The sequence below is a fragment of the Telmatherina bonti genome, assembly GCF_933228915.1.
Source record: "Telmatherina bonti genome assembly, chromosome: 15".
Classification (NCBI taxonomy): domain Eukaryota; kingdom Metazoa; phylum Chordata; class Actinopteri; order Atheriniformes; family Telmatherinidae; genus Telmatherina; species Telmatherina bonti.
The window spans coordinates 17878063-17903395 of record NC_136613.1 but is presented as its reverse complement, the minus strand read 5'-3'; the positions used below and the strand labels follow the sequence as shown (position 1 = coordinate 17903395).

The window sequence follows — 25333 nt, the reverse complement described above, 5'->3', positions numbered from 1 at the left end:
GTTTTTTATATAATCACATAGATTTCCAGTTATTAAACAGACTAAACATCCTTATTTGTAACCAAATTATACCCTGATGGGTTATTTTTTAAAGTTGAATACTGCATTGAAAAATTCTTTAAAAACAAGCAGAACAGAAGTTGTTTGCAGAAAAGTATTTGTCCCACGCTTTTAGGTTTCATGTGACTGAGTCATGGGCAGAGTAGTTAGCGTCTTTGCAACAAAACTGCAGTGAGCATTGGAAAGGTTTTTATGAGTCTCGCACAACCGACAACTGTAATTTCCTCCCATTGTTTTTAGCCAAAACGCAAGTTTGCATGAAAACAAAATAGGATGGGAAAAGTATCTGCTGTGTGTCTGCAGATTTTTCAGTAATTTGATGGACTTATTTTCCCTCCACATTTACAAACCTTTCAATGCCCTTGTTACTCATTGTGTTGGGAATCCTACTGCTGTATGCCGTTTGGCTTGGCTGATGCAAAACACAGTAAAACTCAGCACAAGTCATAGTGACCAAAGCTTAGTTTAAGCTTAATGACAGCATGGTCTCGTCATTTCATTTGATAATCAAAAACTCACTGTTATAATAAATTTTTTTAAAAAAGCAACAAAAAACTTACCAATGACTTGCAATGTAAATAATTCACGACTCAATTTTTTATTTATGAACACCTCCAATTCATAGTCTCCACTGTCTTCAAATCTGAGGCCTTCAATTGTCAGCTCCGCACTATGCCAGTCAAGAGTAACCCTGTTTTTAAACGAGCCATAAGATATTTCCTCCTCGCCATTAAACTCCAACACTTTGTTCCCATTATGCTTCCACAGAATTTCATCAGGGGGAGTTGTGATTTTTGTTTTCCACTCGACAGCTTGTCCCTTCAGTCTGTAGGTCATCTTCAGACGCTCTTCAGCGACTAGACACAGAGAACAAAGAAGTGTAAAAACATGAGAAAACAACATGTTGGAGATTTCTGTAAACACTAAATAACAACGACCGGCACACAACCAAACCCTGAATATTCAAAGGAAAATTTTGTCTTTAACTAAAGAACATTTATTTAAACAATTAAATAACTATAAGCGAGCAAATCCAGTATTTACTCCATTTTCTCGTTTGCTTTAGTGTTATGATTAATATTAACAATGCCGTAACATATTTAGCCTCTTAAAGCTACTTAAATGAGCAGTAATAAACTTGCACTGAAGCAGTCAAAGTCTCTGAAATGCAGCACAAAAAGGTCTTGCTTGAATACAAATCTAACGATTGTCAAGAATCTACAAGCTTTAAGGATAATTTGTGTGAGGTGAGGACAGGAGCAGATATTCATTAAGTTCCTTTTGACCAGAGCAGTTCCTTAAATATGATAAACTTCTCCCTGGATCACTGCCGGAAGAAAGTATCTTCACGAAAATACAGCTTATCAGGAATCTGAGTTCTGGTTCAAGGTCAGCCTGAGGTCCTTGTGGACACCAGATTTTGAAGTGATGCTCTGTGTTCAGAACCGATCCAGCAAGTGTTGATCCATCTGCTCCATAAAGGACCACTTTACTAAGTTTATCCTTGTCTTTTCAAGAAATAGTTTGCTTGCCCAGAGGGAGGGGTTTAGCTATCTGAAGAATTTGCAACCTGCCAGAAAGGTAATTCACACTTTTTGACTCTTCCCAGCTGGCTTTATCTCTATATGGCTATTACATGAGGTAATGAAGCTGAAAAAATATTTAATTTTATACCACCTGAAGCCAAAAAAAAAAACCATCTGAACAAAACAGCAATCCAATAAAATCCAAATACAACAGTAAGGAATCTAATGTAAGTGAATGTGACTAAGTTTGTGGACATCTGTGGTTATTTTCGACAAGGTTTTCTGGATTGCTTTTTAAAATACTATAATGATGAGTTTACTATTAGCACCTATAATATGTTTAACAACTCAAGGAAATATTTAAAATGCCTTGGTATGAATAAGTAGGTCTTGTCCTGTTGAGATCACATTTTTTCAAATCAACGTCATGGGTGTGGTGTTTTCTTTTCTGTAGCTTTAAAATACATTTAACAACCAACAAACGCTGAGATGCAACAGGATGAGAAAACAACAAACAAATGTCCACATACATGATAGAGACAAGACAACAGCATAAAGGCCAAATATCAATCTGGAAATATTCTGAGAATCAGATAAATTTACTAGGCTTGTGTGTGTGTTTTTTTCTTTTAATTTCCATTTGTAAGAATTTTTTCCAGTTCTTGAAAAGAAAAGTGGTATATTTATGCCACCAAACAAAACACAACCATTCCAGGCATTTGTCAGTGTTTTCTGGTGCTCCTCAGTAAGTTCAAATGAAAAATGAAAGTGAAAGAATAATTAAGTTTATCCAGTAATTAAAAGTAGTTTGTTTGCAGGTTTTGGCTGGAAGAAAGTATGCCTAAACATGACAGAAAATAAAGTGAGCGATGAACTTTTATTTTATATAAGAAAGGAGACAAACTGACTTCAGTGCCAGCAGGAAAGGTACATGCCAGATTACGGACATGTAATTACCATTGCACTCTACAACACAGACATAAAAACTTTGGGCCATTCAAACCCATAAAGTTTTATCTGGCTGCACAGTGTCTGCATGCAAGAGCACTGACTGCAGCTGTAACTATATAATATTCTCAGATAATTAAAGTACATGCGAGTCCCATGTGTTCTGTGTTACCACAACACTGAACAAAGTGTTTCAGAATATAATTATAGATAAAACTTTGTTTTAAGAGTCACTGCAAACTTGCTATTTCAGGTTACATGTTTAATTAATACAACAAACTGGGAAGAGGTCAAATCCTCTATTTAATATCAATGTAACAAGGGGAAAGATCAAGTTGGCCATTGTCATTTTATCTCTCAGCTTCATACAGGTTCCCATATAATCATATTTAACATGAACATATCAAGGTTTAAAAAAAATAAAATAAAATAAAAAAGAGAAAGAAAAAACTTATGAAGATCCAGTTATGTAATTGAAATTTTGAGGAAAACAAACCAAAATCAATAGCTTATTAATAATTAAGAGTACAGCCAGGTTGACTTGAATATAATTACAAAAGTTTGATTTTATTGGAAGAAAAACATGTAAAACATGATCAAGTTTATTTGACGTTATTAATAATGCCGTACTACAGGTTAAAACAACCACAAGGTTTCTGAAAAATGAAGTCAACACTAACATAGATATACCTGCTGTGGGAAAAGACTACCTGTAACAGAGCTCCAATAAGCTGGAGTCAGTCAGGATCACACACTGGAAAACTCACCAACACAAGAGGTGAAGATGCAGTAGGCGAAGATATATCGAAACTTCATTCTGGGAATAAAAATTATAATAGTAAAAAAAAAAAAAAAAAAAAAAAAGTAATAAAAACCCAGTCACATTCACTTTCACGACGTCGCTTCAGGTGAAGCTCTATCCTGCCGGAGACGGACACTTTCACGTGTTACGGACAAGGTCAAAGCATTTTCACATCAAAAAGTCATGGCTGGTCAGAAACTAAACTAGCCAGACTGGATGACACCGACTAATTTTTTAAAAACGAAAGACGGCTGCGTGGGGAGCTGACAGCGAAGTTTCAGGTCGACAGGTGAAAAACTCGCAAGTTTTTTTTGTTTGTTTTTTTTTTCACCTGAGTTTCCGGTTTAACTTGTGGCGCATAGCTAAAACAGCTGAAAAGATGGACTTAGAAAGGTTTAAATTGATTTAAGTAAAAATAAATAAATAAATGAATAAAACAAATAAAAAATAAAAAAATACCACGAAAAGTTAATAGAAAATAATAGTAATAATTTTCAGCCTTTATTTAAAGGTCCGAATTATTTTAATTTCCACTAGCTGAAAAGATGGACTTAGAAAGGTTTAAATTGATTTAAGTAAAAAATAAAATAAAATAAATAAATGAATAAAACAAATAAAAAATACCACGAAAAGTTAATAGAAAATAATAGTAATAATTTTCAGCCTTTATTTAAAGGTCCGAATTATTTTAATTTCCACTTTACTTTTTCCCTATGCGACCTGGAGAGACTTGTTAGGGGGAGTTAGTTCTAGTTTTTTTTTTTTTTTTTTTTTAATGAGACCACCGTAGCTGGAATTATTGTGCCTTTTTAAAAGACTTTCCACCACTCGTCTTATTTGGTCGATATTTAGTTTGAAAAGAAAACATACCGGAAGTACGCCCAGCTGTCAAACTGGTTTTCAGAGAAACTGGTTTCGACGTACTTCTATTCAAGGAAATAAGGTAAACGTTGTTGTTACATATATCATACCAGCATTTTTCTTTATTGTTATTTATTGTTTCAAATAAAGTTCGAAATATTAGTTTTAAAAATAAATTTTATATTAAACGGTGCTAATGACAAAAATACCCCCTTTCACCACTTGATGGCAGCATGAGCAAAGTTCACATTAACATTGAGTCTTTCACTGAGCTCCTTTTTGGCTTATGAAGAGTTATATTGTAGAGCTATGAAGGTCTGTTCTGTAGTCATTTGAGTTATAACACATGTATCTGTTATGGTTACACATTAAAGGGGGTGATACAGTAATACAGAGGTTTGGAGGTGGATTAGCAGAGTTGCAAATATTACAATATTTCAGTATTTTGCTGGTATTCTAAATTCATTTGGTCATATGCCAAGCTTATTGTTTTATATATGTGGGAATGTACTACAAGACTGCAAGGTATTATAACAAAAAATGTCAAGTGATTTTCTCTATTAGTGAGAGAAATGTTTTAGATTTGATTTAAAAAAAAAGAAAAAAAAAGAAAGAAAGCTCATCAAGTATCATCAGTTTACAAACTTTTATGCTTGTATTAGTATAAACTTAGTGACTGCCTCCTTGCAAAGTGGCAATTTTAAAAGGAGATTTGTTCAATAATGCAATTGTCCTGCATTATTTCACCGCCAGAAGGAAAAATCCACTTTGCATAGGCCTGTGTCAGTGGCATTCTGGTGGAGGCGTTATTCTGTGTATATGTGTATAAGACTTCATGAGCGTCACGCTGCCATGGTGCGACACTCCCATCGGCAAAACACACTCTTCTGTCAACACCCCTCGAGCCACGTCCCAGCACATCACTGTGGAGATGACTTGGTTCTTGTTATCCCTTCCTCCTGTGATGAAAAGTTTGTTGTTGCAGGCTGCGATGGCACAACTTGCTCTCTCCCCCAGACGGGTGACAAGGGACCAGGAATCAGAGAGAGGGAAGTAACAGTACATGGCATGCATGGCACCACCTGGAACCACAAAGGAGATTTGACAGTGACCTTACCAGTTTACAATATTGCCATAAATAGATTATTCAAAAGCACAAATTAGTTTAGCTCATTAATTTATCTAATAGTAGCTATCATTCCATAGAAATAGTCTCTATATCATTTTGCAATACTCCATGTAGTTTAAAATACATGGTGCGAACAGGTAAATGCCCATTTCAGAATGATGCACATAATTTTGTTCACTGTTTTAAATAATAAAAACAAAAATTGCATTGTGAATTTGATATAGTCTAAATCTTTCAGAAAAGTGGGAGCATGCCTACCATTCTGCTGCATCATCTCTTTTTTTTAAAAATATACACAAACAATGTAGAAATGGGACCTGATGACAGCAGCTGCACGAGTTTTAAAGTTTTCTAATTCTAGCCTTCATACAGAAGGATTTGCAGTTTAACCATTCAACCATTTATATTAAAAAACAATGTAAATACAGGGAAAAAACTGGAATAAAATAAAATACCAATAAATATTAAATGAATTATTAACAAATAATACAATGAAAAAAATAGTAAATACATAATAATAGAAATAAATACATAAAGTATGTACGTAAATAAAAGCAAAATCTTTTTTTTTTCTTTTTCAATTTTGCAATATCAGACATTAATCAGGTGAAATTGGATACATTTTCCAATATGCCTTTGTCTGTTACAACTTACAAGAAGTGAACTGCTGGGATCAAAATCATAAGCAGAAACTTCAAAGAAAAAAACAAAAAACTTAACTATAACTTCCATAATTTTACCATTAAGTATGTTGTATCTTTCTTATTTTTAATTAAATATAGAGTTAAAGTATTATTAAACTCTTTTTTTATTTTAGGAAACTGTACATCTCATTCAGCTTACCTACTACATAGATGCGGTCCTTGAAGGTAACAGCATTAGTGCATTTAGTTTCAGTGGGAATTGGCGCCCGTAGTTCCCAACTGTCTGTCCCCGGTTGCCAACACTGAACTTTATCAGTGGCAAGTTTGCCATTAGGTCCACCACCAATCACATAGATCCACTTGTCAAAGCTTGCAGCAGCAAAGGAACTCACACCTAGAGAAAGAGGTGTCACCTGCAGTGAAGGTTGAAATGAAGGGTGAGAAAATGAATCAAAAATATTTTTTCTCACACAAGCACAAAGTTACATTCAATAAAAACATGTCTAACTGGAGATTTTTGACATAGCATTACTTGTGTCCAACGATTGTGAAAGGGGTCGTAGGCCTCAACGCTAGCGAATCTCTGAACTCCATCAAATCCACCCAGAACGTACACCCTTCCACCATGAACGGCCATCTTGTGTCTCCATCGGCCAGTTGACAGGGGCTCAATTTGGATCCACTTGTCCAGGGCACCATTATATTTCCAAACGTCATGCTGTGTCTCTTTACCTCCTACAGCAACATGAACATTTAGGAAAAAAATCACCTTCTGCACAAATGCATTTTTAGCCCTAAACACTGTGTGTCACAACATGTTCATTAATGACTGTTCTGGTGCTCTGCTCAGGCCGACGGGGCTTTCATTCTGATTGAGGATGTAAAATCCCATGACTTAGTCTCTGCTTCTGCAGTCTGCATGGTCCCCAGTAGTTAACGCAACTAGAGCTGAAAGCGTCAGTTCCTGACATGGGAAACACCTAAAACCACAATAACTGTTAGTTCAGACGATGTCACATCCTCCTGTTGTTTTTCTCACCTGCATATTCTAAATGTAACAACTTAAACATGACATTTTGCTGTCAGCGTTGCTTACTATTAATAACAACCCAACACATAAGGGTGTCTTCACAGTCTTAATGTAATAAAAAAGCATTTTCAGTGAGGAACATACAGAAACCAAAACTTGGCAGATGCATAATCTTCAGAACTGTTTTCACTTTCATCTTGGCTGTAAAAGGTCAAGTTCACAAGTCAGAAGCCTCCCTGCCAAGGCATGAATTTGCTCTCTTACCAGATATGTACACTTCGTTTTGGAAGGTGATACAAGCAAACTCCACCCATTTTCTGATTTGGGTTTCGTCCTCGAGCTCAGTCATTGGCAGTCTGGCAACCTCCAGTCGGCTGCGTCTGAGAGGGTCCAAGCAGGTGACAGTAGAAATAAAGCGTTCATCTTTAGTGCAGCCTCCAATGATCAGGAAGACCTCTGATAGAAATTGCTGCACACGTGGTTTTGTTCGCTCTGAGACCACCTAGAAAAACAAGTCAGAGGAGACATTTACGTTTTTAATAAGAATAGCTAAACTTCAACACAAGTTAACAGGTAAGATAAACAGACATCCCTTGCATACTGACCTCCCTACCAGAAAGGTGGTAAGTGCGGGTCTCTTGTAACAAAGGAAAAGCCTCACTGCAGCGACGAATCAGCTCATCTGATTCCACCTTTTCCACAAAATATGCCGGCTCCAACAACGGCAGTCTCACATGTGAAAGCAACCTGGCCAGTAATGGGTGACGTTCCTCCTGCCGGGCTCTCACCCAGCGCATCAGTGCTTCAAAAACACACTCCTCAAACTTAACATCAAGGTCGTCCCTTTGTAAGATGGTTTCCAGAGACTCTACTGGCATCTCCAAGAAGTCCTGCAGCTGGACCACCTGGGAGAACTGAGAGGTGATGAAGTCCTGAGCCCTGGATCTCAAAGCTGGCAGGGCATGACTGTCAGCCAGGTTCAGGATCCCAATACAGCTCTCAAGATGCATAGATTTGCTCAGAAAGTCAGCACATGCATCTACGACACGCAGGAACTGAAAAACAAGATTTGTGTCACTTTAAAAACAACATTTTGCATTTAGTTATAAAAGATCCTTTAAAGTAAATATACAACTCTGTTCCTAAAGAAGTTTGGGTGCAATCTAAAGTAAAAAACATTTAGATTTTATATTCTATATAATTTGCAAGTTCTTTCCTTTAAAAACATCCTTGGCTCATCTTCTAAGATGTCTAGACTCAGCATAAGATGTACAGAAATTTGTGTTTGATTATTTGTCCGCGTTAATAATAACAGCTAGTGTTCTACTGTATGCTGTTGGAAAGCCTGATTAGTCACCTTTACATTAAGCGTACATCTTGTAAAGATTATCCTTCTGTGGAATGACTAATATGGCTAAACATGTGGGTCGTGCCCCCAAACAACGTGACAAAATCCCCTGCTATATTTTCCTGTTGGTGTTTTGACTTTGAAATACTCTCGCTCCACAGATGCGTGACTGGTACCTGATCTATTGGTCATTTGGGATGAAATTCTGGAGCCAGCGGGAAACCCCATATCTCCATAATCTGAGACCTAACTCCATCCTTCAAGATGACAATGCTCTCCCCTTCAGAAAAAGGCTCATCTCACAAAATCTCCAGAATTTCTGAATAGACTGGATGAAATGACTTCCTGTGAGTCCAGTCTTTAATCCAGTTGAACATTTGTGAGATGAGTTTGGATGTATTGATCTTCTATATACTACTGAAGTCCCCAACAGTGTAAAATGATCAACATGTGTTATCATTGTTGGCGTATTCAATCAATCCATCAAATGACTGTAAATGAGAGGACATACCAACAGAGGAACATTACAGGAGATTTTGACACATTTTTTTGGGCAGTAGCTGCATAATTAACAGTGTTGCTCATTCCACAGAAATGCAGTCCTTACAAGTTATAACCTGTTGTAAAGGTGATGAAATCAGTCTTTTAAGCTATGTAGCCTATAATACAACCACAATTGGTATTATGAAAGGACGAAATGACTGACCAAACACAAATTTCTATGTTTTGTTGCTAAGTTTAAATAAAATGCAGTATCATAAATTTAGAAAATGTTAATATTATTATCAACCCCAAGAGGGAGAAGGCATCAACTTTAAAACAAGTCATGACATAACAAATGCCTGTCTAAAATCTAAGCTGATCTATGTGTAATATAAAACTAATGATTCACAGCAGTTCCAACATAAACTTCAGTCATATTTACTGCCAGTTTAGGTAAAGCGTAACGTATATGAAAAATTCTTACCGGTACTTTCTATTAAAATTACATAAAATGTTTCAACATATGTTGCATTTAAAACAAAATAAAAGCAAAAAAAAAAAAAAGACTTAATAATTATTTTTTAAATAAATATCCAATTAACCCAATAAACCTGGAAAGGTTAGGATACTACTTCACCTTTTAAAAAAATTAAAACAGTCAGTTTTTGAGACATGAAGAATTTTTTTATATAGTTCATCAGCTTCTCTTTTTTTCATTTTGAAAAGTAGTGCAATGCTACTACTTGAATGCAGGCGTAAACTGCTTTGAAAAGTAGTGCAATGCTCACTTTGGACCCTACATAAGATCACACATTCTAAATCTCATGTGGTTCTTCTAGCTCTAATCTCAATTCTTGGTTGCAATGAGTCATGGCTCTAAAACATCCTGTTGAAGAGGGACCAATAAAAATACTTCAGATGTGTATCTTCAAAATCTAACACTCAAACTACTTTTTTTTGTTGTTTTGCAAAAATAGAAGCACAAAAACACAAACACCTGCCTCCTCTGCTGTGTGGCACAGCTGTGTAGTTAATTTAAGCCTGTATGGAAAACTGATCCTGACAGTAAACAACTGGCCAACTTTCACTTCCCTCTCAGAGCGGCTGATTTCTTACTCAATGAGATGTTTGTTCCCTTAAACGGAGAAAAAATTGCCTGATATGAAAGACAAAAACGAGAAAGTTATTTATTTAAGCACCATGAAATAGTATGTCTTTCTGAAAGTCAATCAAGCCTTATGTATGTTGTAATGCTTCTTCCTGCTAATTCAGAACCATGGACTTGCTGTTCTGATGAAATGGTCATGTGGAAACTGAGTCTTTTTGTGACAAACCCGTTGAGTAATTGTTGAACTTAGGAAGGCCAAAACACATGAGCCAAGCTCTTTTTGCAGCAACTTTGGCATCAACACACTCAGATCAGCACAAACAAGACAAGTTATATTTAGGCTGTGACCCTTTAAGGAACCACAGGTATACTTCACTGAACTATAAGTCAATGTATATTATCGATATGAGCTGCTGAACATGCTTTATTTTAACATTAGCTGCTTGCCATTGACAAAGTGTCGCAGTTAGAGTCTCATGTCTCATTGTTTTTTCTGTTGAACAGAATCATAAAGAAATATACTCTTCTTCTCATGCAGTATTTATGACAACTGACTTAACCAACTTCTTCTGCAATAATGAATAAAACTACTCAAACAACTGCTGCTGCTTTAAAACTTTATGACTCTTCCTCTATAAAATATCAAGGCCTTTAATGAGGCACAAAAAAATGACCACGAGTTTCAAATCTTATGTTAATTAAAGTAAAATAGAAGCTCTAAATGTAAACTTTGATCAGAAGGACTTTATATGGAAGACATGCAAACAGCAAATCACAAAGATGGTTTTCCTCTTAATTACAGTCCAATTAAAAACAGTACCAGTCAAACGTTTTGGTACATTCGCCCAGTGGATGAAATGGGAAAGAGTCCAAATCATTGACTGGTACTGTACTTTGGAAATTTCATGAGCTTTCGACTCAGTTTGTAATCTTGTGATGATTAAAGTCAAAGTTTTACCTGAAACTGACTCGCTGCCTCAAGTATTCTCTGGACGTTTGAGTGTGTGAGGAGGGCTCTGCTGGTGTACGTATACTCCAGGAGAGAGCTCATTGTCCCGCTGTCCAGCCCTTTTATTTCCACACATTCCTCGTGACTCTCCTTGAGACCACTGCAAAACATGGCCCTGTGCAGAAATATATTAAGTCAATAAAACAATTGATTTTATCACAAGCTGACTCACACAGTGTTAGAATACTTTACCTGAAGTACTGACTGGCTGCAGCAAGAACGGCTCTGTGGCAGGGGTAGTCATGTCCCTGAACACAGAGGGTCACGTCGGTCAGCTCTCTGTTCACTCGCAGGCTCTCCATCCCTCTCTGCAGCTCCACTGGCAGACCTCCATCTTGCCAGCATAACTCATGCAAACTTGCTGCGCTCCCCTTGTCCTCATTCAGACTGAGCTCATCGCTGAAAGGCGGCAAGGGACAATCTGTTGTCCTCTCCAGTGAGTCGCTCATCTTTTGCACCAAAAGTTCCTCAGAAAGTCAACTTTCCACAGAAGAACAACAGGCGGCTGCTTCAGAAACACCTGTTCATGTAGAGCGAAAGGAAGCCTTTCTGGTTCACGCTGACGGTAGTTGTGCTGCTTTGAGACGAGGATTTGTTGTTTTCCTGTCTTCCTCTTCTATGAGGAACATGCGTATCAAACTGTGCTTATTTCTAAAACACTTCCTCTTCTTGTGCTTAGTAAATTTACCATAAATTTCTTAGTCCTTCCTTTTCTCAGAAAGACTGAGTCCAGATCAGCAGAAGACCTAAGCCAAGGGAGATGGATACAAATGAGATGCCCTGACAGCTGCGTGTTTTATCTCAAACTCTGGTAGTAACTTCACTGTAATCTAGCTGGCTTACATCATGTCAACATGCTGACACCTGGGTGGAACAAGAATAAGTTTTATATTTATGGGACAACTTGCTCATCGCAGAATCATCAGACCTGAAAGCAGTGTACTCCCTTTTTCCCCCTTCATCTGAGGTGCAAAACCTTCATTCCTTTAACTAAATCACTGCCAGCAATTTTGGCCTGTGAACACTCAGTAAGGTTGGCATGAATCTGTGGGTCATTAGCAAAAGAATTCGGGGGATTCCTGTGACTGTGTCATGTTGAAGGTTTTAACAAGTGAAATAACCCCCCCCCCCCCTACATTTAGAAAAGGACCACTGGTAAATCTGAGCTGTTTCATGGTAATTAGGGAGAGTTTTGACTCGCTAAATTTCTTTACAGTTTCCAACTTATAATAATTTTCAGAGTAGTATGTGATCAATTTAGTCTTTTTTTTTTCAAATGAAACCGAGAGAAGACTAATGCGTGAAAAAAATTAGTCATTGTCTTAATTTTGAACCATTTTCTGCATTTTAAGGGGTCATTATAGGGTTAGTAGCTTACCCTTTCCCTTCAGAAGTTGCTGCAAAAATAAGCTTTGTGTTGTAGATAATAACAGATTTATTTCTGAAACATAGTGGAAAAACCAGAAAAGTGCTCGGAACAGACCTCCACTAAGCAATTCATTGCCTCCCATATTGTGATTTCCACCATGTGTCAGAGTCCTACATTCATTTTATATACACTATTTGATTTATTTATATAAAATAACTTTGGCATTTTAAATAAAGATGTTATTAATAGTAAAATCTTTATTAAAAACATATCAGCCTTTTTTACATTTCCTCTTTTTTTCAATTCAACAGTAAGACAAATGATATACATTTTTATCTTGCCACTCCACTCTGTGTTCAGACTTTCTCTAAAAAAGGACAAAATACATAAAGTTGCTGACAAACAGACAGACAGACGGACAGATAAATGTGGGAAAAAACATAACATCCTTGGTGGAGGTAAAAAGGATGCAATCATCAGCCATAAAATTATGACAACTTGTCTAACACTGAGTAGGTTGTCTTCCTCGTGTAGCCAGAAGAGCTCTGAGCAGTCTGTGTATGAACACAGATTGTTTAAAGGAGCCAATTAACTAAATCAAATGTCTCTCAGGCAACTAACCACATATTTGGTCCTGAAAACTGCCCCTTTAACTTTTTTGAAGAGGCAACAAATCACAAATAAAACATCACTAGACATGTCTGTGTTCTATAAAACCGAGGTTGAGGTGCATGTGACCTTTCAGTTGGTAGTGGAGCAGTTCTTCCAGGAAGCAGAGCCGCTTGGTGCGCACTGCTATTTGGCAAGATAACTTTTCAACATATTTCAATTTGAAGTCAGTTTAAAAATATATAGATATATGTATTCATGTGCATAAACATCCCACAAAGACTTATTTTATCATTATTCATATGTTAAGACTGTATTTTTCTGTTTGTTGCCTCCCTCAGTGCAACACTGCAGTTAGGGCACAGCGTTCAGACATCATTCCACAGCATCAACATGCACTTAGTTGCAAAATGATAATGCTTTTTTATTTTTTTTTATTTTTTACTCTATCATTGACAAACACAGGAAATATACTCAAAAACATTGTAGAAGCAGTAAATTTATGATCAGGTCAGGATTAAAAAAAATGTTCTTTTGATTATATGTTCATCACAGCTGCCCCACATGTTTTACCATTTTCTTAGGTGCAGTTTGTGCATGTCCTCAGGATTTAATAACTGGGATCATGCAAGTAACCAGTAAGGGGATTGTAATGATGTAAGGTCTCAGTGTTGACTGTGATAAAAATGTTGGAAAAGTTTGAAGACAAGGTGTGACATGCTGGTTTAGGTATCTAACCTCGATACTGGTGATGTCATGTTTTTTTCTGCTTTTTAGAAAAAAGGACCAAACCCTTACCTCTTCAGCTCCATCTGATCTGAGTTTGCTAATGTGCCTCCTGGTGGAATATTCTGATTGTAAACATAAATTTCTGTACTTCTTATTTCTGGAAGAATTTTGTCCACTGACAGTAACAACTGTGCTTGCAATGAAGTGTTTACTATTAGTTCTCATATTGTACCTTAAAGTGGCTCTTTTATACACATTTTAGTCTAATTTATTTTAATATGCAAGTTCAGAAGGGCAAAAAATGATCAAGCCTAATTCACAAACCCCTTCATTCATTTTGTATTGATCCTCTCAGATCAGCCTCTGCCAGAAACAAGCAAATAGAGAAAGCTCCGCCGTATGTCCTGCGTCTGATATCCTGCAATGTTCCTTTTTTCTCGTGAATGTGCACAACCTAGAGAAGATGACCAATCACTGAGTCCCTCCCCGAGACGTGATACAAATTTTGAAGTAGAAAAAAACTCTCTAAAACCAATAGTTTCCGTTGCCATGGAAACCGAACGTAGAGCGTGCTGGAAAACTCAAACATGCGTTTAGGTGTTTAAAAAAAAGGCGCCATTCATGTGTCTGATGAGTATTCAACACTATAACACTGTAGAAAGTTCAGAAAACTAGAAATAGCACAATAGATCCCTTATGAAGAGTTTTCCAGAGTGTATGGAAACCAACATAGCCAATATTTAATTTAGGTCCTGCGTGTTGTGGTCTTGTCTTTGTGGACTGTCAAAGATGCTAGCAGATTCTCTGAATTTGGAGCCCAACGGAAAAGCCTTGTGGTTTGATTAAGCAGTTTGTGATGTGACCATTAGTCTTCCCAAAAAGTCTGCTACTGTGTGGGAATGCAAGTCTCAAAGAAAGATCCATGAATGCCAGTCTGCAGATTTTCTAAGCACATTATTCAGATGAAGTTGGTGGTTTTAATATTGCGGTTTACTTTTGTGAATTAAATGAAATTAAATCAAATTATAAAGAAAATTTGTGAAAATATTGCCCATGTGTTACACTGACATACAGCTATTCTTCATTTTTTTCCAAGTGTAATAGCTTGTAGGCTGCAATACATTTTGTGTTGCTTTGTTGATGCAGCCAAACATCAGCCAGTCCAGGTTTTGTAAATATGAGCTAAAAGTAATATGAAATACCAAGGATGTTTGAAAAAAATTGCAACCTGTTAATAATGTCTAAATGGACTGATTACTAGTAGCATAACCTATAACTCAGGTCAGAAAATTGGAGTTTGCATCAGGCAGAGGTTAAACCAATCAGGACAAAGTCTTTAGAGAAAATCCGTTCTTAAAAAATGTTGTAGCCAAAATATGAGTAAATTTTTTAACACCACTGGCTCTTATTACCTGCAGCACAGAGCGAAATACTTTATCCTGCACACCTTGATTGCACCACACTTCCACATAATGCAGCTCTGTATAGACTCCAGTGTTTTAGATACATAGATAAATACTTGATTCATCCCCAGGGGGGAAATTTAAGCTGTTCCAACAGTTCCTTTTAAATAAATAAATGAATAAATAAACAAACAAATAATTAAATAAACAAACAAACAAATAAAATGAAAGATTAATATTAAACAGTCTTATTGATGCTGGAATAAAGGACGTCCTGAACCTCTCAGTCCTGCATCGAAAAGAAATCAGTCTCTCACAGAAGCTGCTTCTTTGTCCTGCCAGGGTATTATGGAGGGGGTGTTTTTTATTATCCAAAATGCCCTGAAGTTTTCTCCTCATCCTATGCTCCACTACAGCTCTGAAATGGTCCAGACTTCTACCGAGGACAGAACTAGTCTTACTGACCAGTTTGTCCAGACATTTGTGGTCCTTGTTTGTAATACTGCTCCCCCTGCAGACACCAGCAAAAAACATCACACTTGCAATGACAGTGTGATAGCACATCTGCAGCAGGTCACTGCAGACATCAAAGGACCTGAGCCGCCTGAGGAAAAATAGGCAACTCTGTCCCTTCCTGTACGCTGTATCTGTGTTGGCTGACCATTCCAACCTCTGGTCCAGAACCAGCTCCAGGTACCTATAGAGCTTCACATTCTCTATTTCCTCTCCACCAATACAGACTGGCTTTCTGTGTGATGTAGATCTTCTGAAATCTACCACGTGCTCCTTGGTCTTGGAAATGTTCAGGAGAAGACAGTTCTTGTTAGTCCAGTGTGTGAATGCCTCTACCAGGTCCCTGTACTTCTCTTCCTGTTCACTTCTCACACATGCAACAACAGCTGTCTCATCTGAATACTTCTGTATGTGGCAGGACTCAGAGTTGTATCTAAGTCTGAAGTGTAGAGTGTGAAAAGAAAGGGAGCTAAAACAGTCCCCTGTGGAGCCCCAGTGCTGCACTCCAGAGTTTCAGAAACACTTCTCCCCATCCTGACATATTGTGGTCTTGATGTTAGGTAGTCCATAATCCAGGATATCAGGGTGGGGGCCACCCCCATATCTAAAAGTTTATCTTTCACTATGGGAGGCCTGATAGTGTGAAAAGCATTGAAGAAGATTTATACATAACTTTACTTGTTCAAATCTTTGTTGTATTATTTTTATGTAGTTTAGCGCCTCAGTCAGTATTAGGCTATTTGTATGGCTGTAGTCTTTTTGCTCTCCGCTAAGTGGCGCTATTGCCTCATTTGAGAAACAGAACCAATTTTTACAGAACCCTGATTTTTACTTTGACGAAGAAAAAAGGGGGCAAATTTCTTACATATGTTGTTGCCTAGAAACTACACGTTCAGTGCATTGTTGGTCGCCCTTGCTATGTTGTTATTTTGTTTTTTAAATAGGTTTTTGTTAAAATAATCCATTTCTGGTGCTCGAGTGACACGAAGTTTCTGTCCACTTGTGTGTCAACGCAAAACATAATCAAGTGTGAACTAGAAATTAAATAAACTTGCTAGTTTGAGGTTCTCACTCTTTTGTTTTTCTTTTCAAAACGCCACCGCACGCCGCCTGCGCATGCACATGTCAGTGAAACAAACCGGGTGGTGTGAATGTGGGAAACAGGATATAGAATACTTCCTCGTGATGAATATCTTGAAGCACAAGTTTAAACCACCTGAATTACTCGAAAAGGAAGGACAGTGTAGTTGCACACTGTGCCGAGAACACCGTGTTATCTTTGAAGCAGAATCAGGATGAGGTGTTCCCGGTTCTCCCTGTGGAGGACCAGCTTGCTGCTCTGGGTTGCTCTGCTGCGTTGTGGTAAGTAGGACACTCAATTCCTGCAGACAGAATTGGCCTCTGGTGTGTTTCATTAGTAAAGATATGGTCACTAATTAGCTATTCACCGTGCTTTGTGGGTGACATAAGTGACTAGGAAAACTTATAATTAGGAGTTTAACTTTGGTAGACCTTTTTAAATAAAATTGTTGTTTGTATTTCTAGACAAAAAATAATGCATACAGAATGAATCATAGTAACAGCTAACCTATGGTGTTATAGTATCATACAGCAAACTCAGTAAAATTAACTTTATGGTTAAATGAAATGCATCAATCAGTTATTTGTATTGGCTTCATAATCAATCACCCACAATTTTAAAAATGCGGACAATAAAAACAACTTTTCATTTGTGTCATTTTCAAAAGTCCCAAGAAGATGTTTTCTTACAACTTTTTCATTGCCAAAACTGGAACTATGGTTGTAATTACCTAAAACTTTCTTTGAACGAATGTTTATTACTTACAAAAAATGTAAATAATGTGAACTGTAACTAACATGCAGCAAGTTTTGCTTTGCATTTTTATGCCATACAAATACAAAAGTTTCCCTACAAGAAAACATGACTGACATTTTACTTGTAGTGTTAAACTGGCTGAAACGTATTTCTTTATTTTTTGTTTTTGTTTTTTGTCTATGCTTTGCTATGCAGAAGCCAGGGTGAACACTGACATACAAGCTGGGCCTCTTTACCGTGTGGTGGGCACTCCGCTCACCATTTCTTGTCATGTGAGTGGCTTTTCCAACAAGCATGCTAAACAAGACTTTGAATTCAAAATGATACAGCCTGGACAGTCAATTTCTATCAACATCATCAGCTCCAAAGACAAATATTTCAGCTATGGTAGTCATAAAGATCGTGTGGACAACAAAGACATTTATCTGACATATGTAAACCAGACTTCAGTCCTCTTTGAGATAAAAAGCCTGCGCAAAGAAGATGAAGGGGAGTATGAGTGTATCGTAATTAATTCAGAATATACTTATGATGGAACCTACAACGCGTTGACAACTGTTAAAGGTAAACAATCATCTTTCACCATGTCTGTTTTAAAATCTGTTTATCAGTTTATTTGTATTTACATATGATAATTCCAGAGGAAAAAAAGTCTAAACATTTCTGACTTACTATTTTTTTTTTTATCATTCGTATGGTGCCACAGTGATCAGTGACTCCCTAAGTGTTTCATCATCTGACACCCCCACATCACTAAACTATAATGAAGGCGAAGATCTCACATTGACCTGCCAAGCCTCCACCACAACCTTCCAGCACACACATCTGTCTTTGGCCTGGTATGTCCATAAAGATGGGGAAGACGACCCTCAGCCCATCATCTCTCTGGACAAGGATTTCACACTGAGTCCAGGACAGGGCTTTGAGCAGCGTTACAATGAAGGATTCATTAGTTTAGATAAAGTAGGAAAGGACACATATAAGCTAAAGATGGCTCAGCTTGTTCCTTCAGACCAGGGTAAGATCTACTGCCGTGCTCAGGAATGGATCCAAGATCCTGATGGTTCCTGGTACCTAATCCTTCAGAAAGATGCACAGAAGACCCCCCTGACAGTCAAAGCCAAAGGTTAGAAACAGCAATAATTTAATGGATTTTATTCACTTCTGCTTTATGAAGTTGTACGTCTTGACATGAGTCAACACCTGTTTGCAAAGGCGCTGTGATTTCTTGACAGGATGTGTGTATGTTTATTGTCTTGAGTTTTTTTTTTCTGACTTCGGCCCTACTTAGAAGTGATACCCGGAATGCCATCTCTGGTGGTGAAAATCTCGACACAGCAGACTACCTTGCAGGAAGACCAGGAGCTGTCACTGTCCTGCAGCATAGACGCACAGAACCAGGAAGGGAGGTTCTTTTCTGTAGCGTGGCTCCAGGGAAGCAAGGAGCTGGCCCGCATCGGTCCTATGGGCATTCTGTCAGTACAGCCGGAGTACAGAGACCGAGAAAAAGAAGGAGAGCTCAGAGCCACGCGGATTGGGACCAAAGATTATCGACTTATCATAAAGCCTATCAAAGTCGAAGACCAGGGAGAGTATGTCTGTAGAGCGTGGCCTCAGGACAGAAGTCACGATGGGGTCTTTTCGCAGGGGGCAGCCCAGGACTCCAGCTCCCAGATGATCACCGTCTTACCCAAAGGTTTTTTTTTTTTTAAAAGATATAGATTTTCTCTTTTATAAATTAGATATTGATCCTGTAAGCTCTTGTTAATGTTACCACTGTTATATTTTCAGGAATTACCTCCCCAAACACAGTCAAGCAATCTGTCTGCTGCTTTATCTCCTCACAGAATACGGGCTCTCAGTCCAAATGCAAGACGCTGACAGAAATATAACCGAAGGGGGCAGGTTGAGGCTCGCCTGTAAAGTGGCTGGAGTTAAAGGCCAGCTTTCTGTCACCTGGCAACGCAAATCTGTATCCTCGACAACAGCTTTCTTCACCCGAGTCATCGGTTTAAGTCAGGATGGCGTTACAGAGAAAGCGGAGGACTTCATGAATCGTAAAGTAATAGCGACGCGTCCAGAGACAGACAGCTTCGTCTTGGAGCTTGATGAGGTCACACCCTCTGATTCAGGTGTCTACCAGTGCACTGTGTCTGAGAGGAAAACCAACGGCCAAACTCACAGCCAGTCGCAAAGCACCACTGTGGCTGTGAACGCTATTGGTAAGATCACCTCAACCTGATTATTCAAGACAAATAATGAAGTCTGTATAGTTCCCTTTTGACAAGTTCATTCTTTCTAAAAATCAAATCAAATCAAACTTTATTTGTATAGCACTTTTCGTGCTTAAAAACAATACAAAGTGCTTTACATTATAAAACAATTTACATCAAAATAGATAAAACACTAACACACATACACATCCCCTTTCACCCACCCACAACCACCCTCACCCATGCCCTATTAGCCCCTATAACAGTTAAAAGAAGATGAATGGCCAGGTGCATTTGTACCAGATGTGCATCAGATAAGGAAACAATACTCTGAGGGGGCCTCTACAAGAAAATCCATTTAAAAAAATAATAAAATTTATACTAATATGTAAATAAATATATAAAATAAATAAATCAAATTAACTAAAAAGATGTAAATAAATATATAAAATATATAAATAAATCAAATTAACTAAAAATAAGAATAAATATGGGTTAATATAAGATTGTTAAAACTTAGTTAAAAGCTAAACTAAAAAGGTAGGTCTTGAGCGTTTTTTTAAAAACATCAACAGTCTCTGCAGCCCTGAGGCCCTCAGGCAGGCTGTTCCATAGGCGAGGCCCGTAATACTGAAATGTGGACTCGCCATATGTTTTGGTACGAACTTTAGGAAGAACTAAAAGGCCGGTACCTGAGGACCTCAGGGTCCGCGAGGGCTCATACTTTAAAAGCAGGTCAGATAAATAAGAAGACCCAAGACCATTAAGACATTTAGAAACCACTAAAAGAACCTTAAAATCAATCCTGAATTGCACGGGGAGCCAATGCAGCGACTTTAATACAGGTGTAATGTGTTCCCGCCCCCTGGTCCTTGTCAGAACTCGTGCCGCCGAGTTCTGCAGTAGTTGTAAACTAGAAATACTCTTTTTGGGAAGACCAGAGAGCAGGGCATTACAGTAGTCTAGTCTACTGGAAATAAAAGCATGCATTAGTACCTCCGTGCTGGCAAGAGAGAGAAATGGGTGGACTCTGGTGATGTTTTTAAGATGATAAAATCCTGTTTTTGTAACATTTCTGATATGTGGAATAAAATTCAGCTCAGAGTCAAAAATAACACCCAGATTTCGTACACACTGGGAGGATTTAAAACTCTGCATTTTGCATGAAATTATCTCTCTCTTGTCTTCAGGACCGGTGATTAAAACTTCAGTCTTGTCCTGGTTGAGCTGTAAGAAGATCTCTGCCATCCATGACTTTATATCTAAAATACAGTTTAAAAAGGCTAATCAAACATTTTTATTGTGATTATTCTTCTTTTATAAGAGCAAGGGACCAAGAGGCAAAGCTAAAAACGTCGATTCTGGTCAGCCTTAGAATCGCCATGAAATGTGACCCAAAGTATTAACCATACAAGTTAACGGCCGCTTTAACATTTCCTGCGACATCACTATCTGAACAAAAACTACATTTGCATAGTAGGAATTTTAAAGAATTTACAAAGCAAATTCATGCACCAAAGAGGCTGCACCCTTTCATTTACAGCATGGAGTAAGCTTCTTTTTCATTCTACCTCAGTTCAAAATACTTTATAGAAGATGGGTTTTTTAAATTCTCTTCAGTGTGTTATGTAGCTTTGTTGTGCATTTCAGTAGTTCATTTAAAAGTTTGAAGGTCCACAGTTCACTGCATAGGAAATCATTATTTTCAGACATAAAAATTCTACACTGAAAAGCCTTGCATCAATTGTTATTTTGTCTTTTCTACATCACCATCATATGCATTTGAATAAGTTTTCCTTAACATCAGTTTTTGAGTTACAATCTGCACATGATCAGGAAAAACTGATTTTGTCAGAATTGTTTCCACCACAGAACGTTTTAATTTAGGCTGAAGACCAAGTTACTATTTCCAATTATTTTAAAGAAAACACAACAACATAATTAGTGTATAGCTAAGAAAAGAAGGTGGCAATACTTTAGAACAGTCATGGACTCTTGTGTTTTGTTTACCTTCTAAAACTGAGGGTGTGTGATTATGGTAATAATGATGACATGTTGGATTTGTATCGCAGATTCACTGGTGAGCACGTCCTTGAAAAGCCGCAATGTCCAAGTGACCATAGGAGATATGGTTGAGTTTATCTGCCAGATTAAAGGACCACGTGTGCCAATTACTCTGACTTGGAGCCTGCAGCGTGATGGCTCAACCAAGGATATTGTGACGCTGAACTCAGATGGCACCATCAACTGGTCTGAAGGCCAACAACAATACCAAGTAAAAGTACAAAACCGAAATAATTTGGTGTTTTACTACATGCAAATCATCAGTGCCAGCCAGAAGGAGGATGGGACCTACTGGTGCAAGCCGTCAGCTTTCCTGATGAATTCACATAAGAACCTGAATCCATCCAATAAGCTGACTTTGACAGTGCAGAAACCAGGTACTTCAGACATGATCAATATTTCAAGCATTTTTGGATAAAAACTCAAGTACAATATGTTTTTTTTCCTTCCTTACTATTACCATAACATTTTTTTGTCCTCCTCTAGAGAGCAAGCTTACTTTACAATCCAACCCCAGCATGACACAAAATATCAATACTGATATCCAAATAAAGTGCTCGGTTGCCTCAAATACGTCCAAATCTTCTCTGTTTGCTGTGACCTGGCTGCTCAAGCAGGGAGAGGGGAATAAAACTATTATAAGCTCGGACCAGAAAGCTCTTGTCACCTTCGGGCCTGAGGGAGAGCTGAGCAACAGCCAGCGAATCAGCATGAGGCGCACCGAAGGCCCTAGTTTTGAGTTGACTATCCGGCAAGCTAGACTATCAGATAAAGGCAACTATGTGTGCCAGGTGGAGGAGTGGCTTCAGGATCCTCGTGGATATTGGTACTCTCTTCCTGCAAAGTTTGTAACCATAAGGCTAACTGTTACTGAGCCTGGTAAGACTTCTCATCTTTGGATTGGTAAAATTCAGTCCATACATATGGCCAAGTTTAATTCTCTGTTTACAACTGATCCTTTTCTTGTTGTCTAGCCAATGACATTGTTTTAGATAAGAGCGAACAACAGCTGACTTGCCAAGAGGGAGAAGAAGTAGAGCTCCATTGCAATATCATCTCAGGTGCCTCTGGTGGTTCCTTTTTCTACAAAGCCACCTGGCTCTACACAAGAGACACTTTCCCCAACAATCAAACCTTGGTTGAGATGGAACACACTGGCCTGCTGGTATACCCAGACAGTCAGGTGGTCAGAAACCTACAGGGACGACTTCATCTCTCCAGACCAACACAGAATAACTTTCAACTCACTATTAAGGTGGCCCGTGAAGAGGATGGTGGGCTCTACTGGTGCCAAGTGGAGCAATACCAGCTGGATAATGAAGGTGTCTGGCAGCAGAAGGCCTCAAACAGTTCTGGTTACACCCAGCTGGCTGTAAATCTTGCAGGTATGGGGTACAGTAGAGAACAGCCTATTAGCAGCTTTATGCAATGTGTTTGTTAAAACTTGTTTGCATTTCATGCTTTTTGGTTACATATTTGCTGAAGTTACGTAGCAGGTTACTTCATAAGTAAAATTAAATTTTACTTGTAAAACTCGCAACAGTATTTACCGTTAGCAAAAAGTTGTATACTTGAAGTTTATTTTATTAAGTATGCTTAATTAAGTGTAAATTTAAGTACAAGTAGGCCTATATATGGACCATAAACTTGTAATGTACACAAAAGTATACTAACTTAATACTTCTTTTTACTAAATTGGAACATTTAAAGTGAATAAAAGTATCCTTCAAGCATGCTCAATAAACTAGAATGTGGACTAGAAGTATATAACCACAGGTTCCCATGACCTAGTTGCTGTGAGGCCTCGGTGCTAACCACCACACCACAGGTCAAAGTTTAATTTTGAATTTAAAAAATCCTGGCATGCATACTGACTTACAGGTAACATGTAAAATGATCGTGTTTTGAATTTAACTGACCCAGATCAATAAAATTTGACAATAAATGAGGGCTGGGAATATTATTTAGAAAAATGACTCACTGCGGGGTTAAAGGAAATTCAAAACATACAAGAGTTTCTGCAGTTTTCTGGGAATTTGTTCCATTATGTGAGGAGCATGTTTAGTTCTGACTCTGAGAAGAGAAAATAAACTTGATAGTTTGAATTGTTTTGTTACCTGCAGCAGCACAGCAGAGGCTTGCAACAGCTTGTAAATCTCATATGTGTACATACATGCCTGTTATCTGCACGTATTTCCATGACTTGTTTTGCACAACCAACCATAGCTGTTTCTCAGCAACATCACCACTTCTGCTTGTTGTAACCTTTAATGCACCATTACTGCCATTATGTCTCTTCTCTGAGACACGACAATTCTACTTTTTCTCTTTTGTCGACCCTTTTATTATTGCAGATGTATTTTCTTGGGGGTTATTTGTGCCTAATTTTTGTGATGCTTCATGCACTCCCTGTTCACTGATTTATCAATAGTCTTTCTGTCCCTTGAAATGTAATTAAAATCCCATTGATTGAGTGTGGCGAAACAAAGCTTTTTTTCTTGTGTAATGTCTTACAGAACCAAAGCTCAACCTTGAAAAGAAAGACATGGAGCTGAATGTCAGCAAAACACATCATTTTAACATCGCCTGCATCATCACCCAACAATCAAGCAATGAATCCAAGTTCCAGGTCACATGGTTTTTTAAAGATACAGAAATGGAGCAACGTCCCATATTCACATCTTACACAAATTCTACCTTACAAACCAGGCTAGAGGAGGGTGCTTTAAGTTTTGGACATCCTCTGCCAGGCCACTTCATCCTTACAGTGTTGAAGCCTGAAGACAGTGGCTTGTATTTCTGTGAGGTGGAAGAATGGCTCCCGTCTGTGACTCATGGATGGAGGAAGGTTGCAATGAACAAGTCAGGCCATTTGGCCGTTACTGTTTATGCAGATGGTAAGCTTACGTGAGCACGAGAATAACATTTGCTCTTTAATGTCTTGTAAAATCATTGAACTTAAATTTCTTTTTCTTTTTTTGTCGTTGTTCAGCGGAGGTACCCGAACCCATCTCATCTGGCACATGGATGTCGATAGTTGTGGTTATTGCCATCGTCTTAGTCTCGGTCATAGTGCTTTTGTTTGTGAAGATATACAAGATGAACAGATCAGGAGGAAATAAATCAGCCCCATCTCTCTGGGCTGAATCACATCCTCTGAAAGACGGTAAAGACTGACTGATTCTGGAAGACCTCACCAAATTTTTCTTTTTTTGTTGTTCAGCACAAAAAAAAAAAAAAAGTCATTTTATAATTTTGAGCAACATATATATACAAAAAAACCTTTGTACATACTTTAGTTGCCTTTATGAATTATTGATTTAAAATTAAACAAGGACTTTTCATTTTCATGGTAAAAATATATTTGTAATTGCAACAGTTCACAGTGACATGTTGAGCTTCGCAGCACTTGTGGCCTTTACACCTACACAAAAATGTTCTTGCACTGACTTTCCGCTGGGCAGATTGATGCTGTCTTTGAAAGAGAGAAGTTGCAATGGGTCTCGTCTGCAGCTTAGCACGGAATGTGGTCGAGTTTAACCTCTTTTCTCATCAGTGGTGCAGCTGTGAATCAACCAGGAAGTGCTCTGTAGTTCTCAACAGGATGACTGTGGTCTCCATATCGGATGAGCTGTGCATATGATAAAC

General features: G+C 38.0%; 2 protein-coding genes across 2 annotated transcripts; one reads left to right on the top strand and one right to left on the bottom strand.

Moving 5' to 3' along the window:
* Positions 1–4980: 4980 nt before the first annotated feature.
* Positions 4981–11397, bottom strand: klhl6 (kelch-like family member 6; the record flags this gene model as incomplete). Its single annotated transcript, XM_079254683.1, has 7 exons — positions 4981–5279; positions 6170–6383; positions 6503–6705; positions 7265–7502; positions 7606–8055; positions 10898–11063; positions 11141–11397. 7 exons carry the CDS (start codon positions 11395–11397, stop codon positions 4981–4983), a joined length of 1827 nt encoding a protein of 608 aa, XP_079110809.1.
* Positions 11398–13014: 1617 nt separating this feature from the next.
* Positions 13015–24862, top strand: LOC306766832 (immunoglobulin superfamily member 3-like; the record flags this gene model as incomplete). Its single annotated transcript, XM_079254682.1, has 10 exons — positions 13015–13102; positions 17604–17972; positions 18115–18534; positions 18700–19104; positions 19256–19630; positions 21694–22062; positions 22172–22564; positions 22660–23070; positions 24202–24582; positions 24678–24862. The coding sequence occupies 10 exons, from the start codon at positions 13015–13017 to the stop codon at positions 24860–24862; spliced, it is 3396 nt and encodes a 1131-aa protein (XP_079110808.1).
* Between the last annotated feature and the right edge of the window lie 471 nt (positions 24863–25333).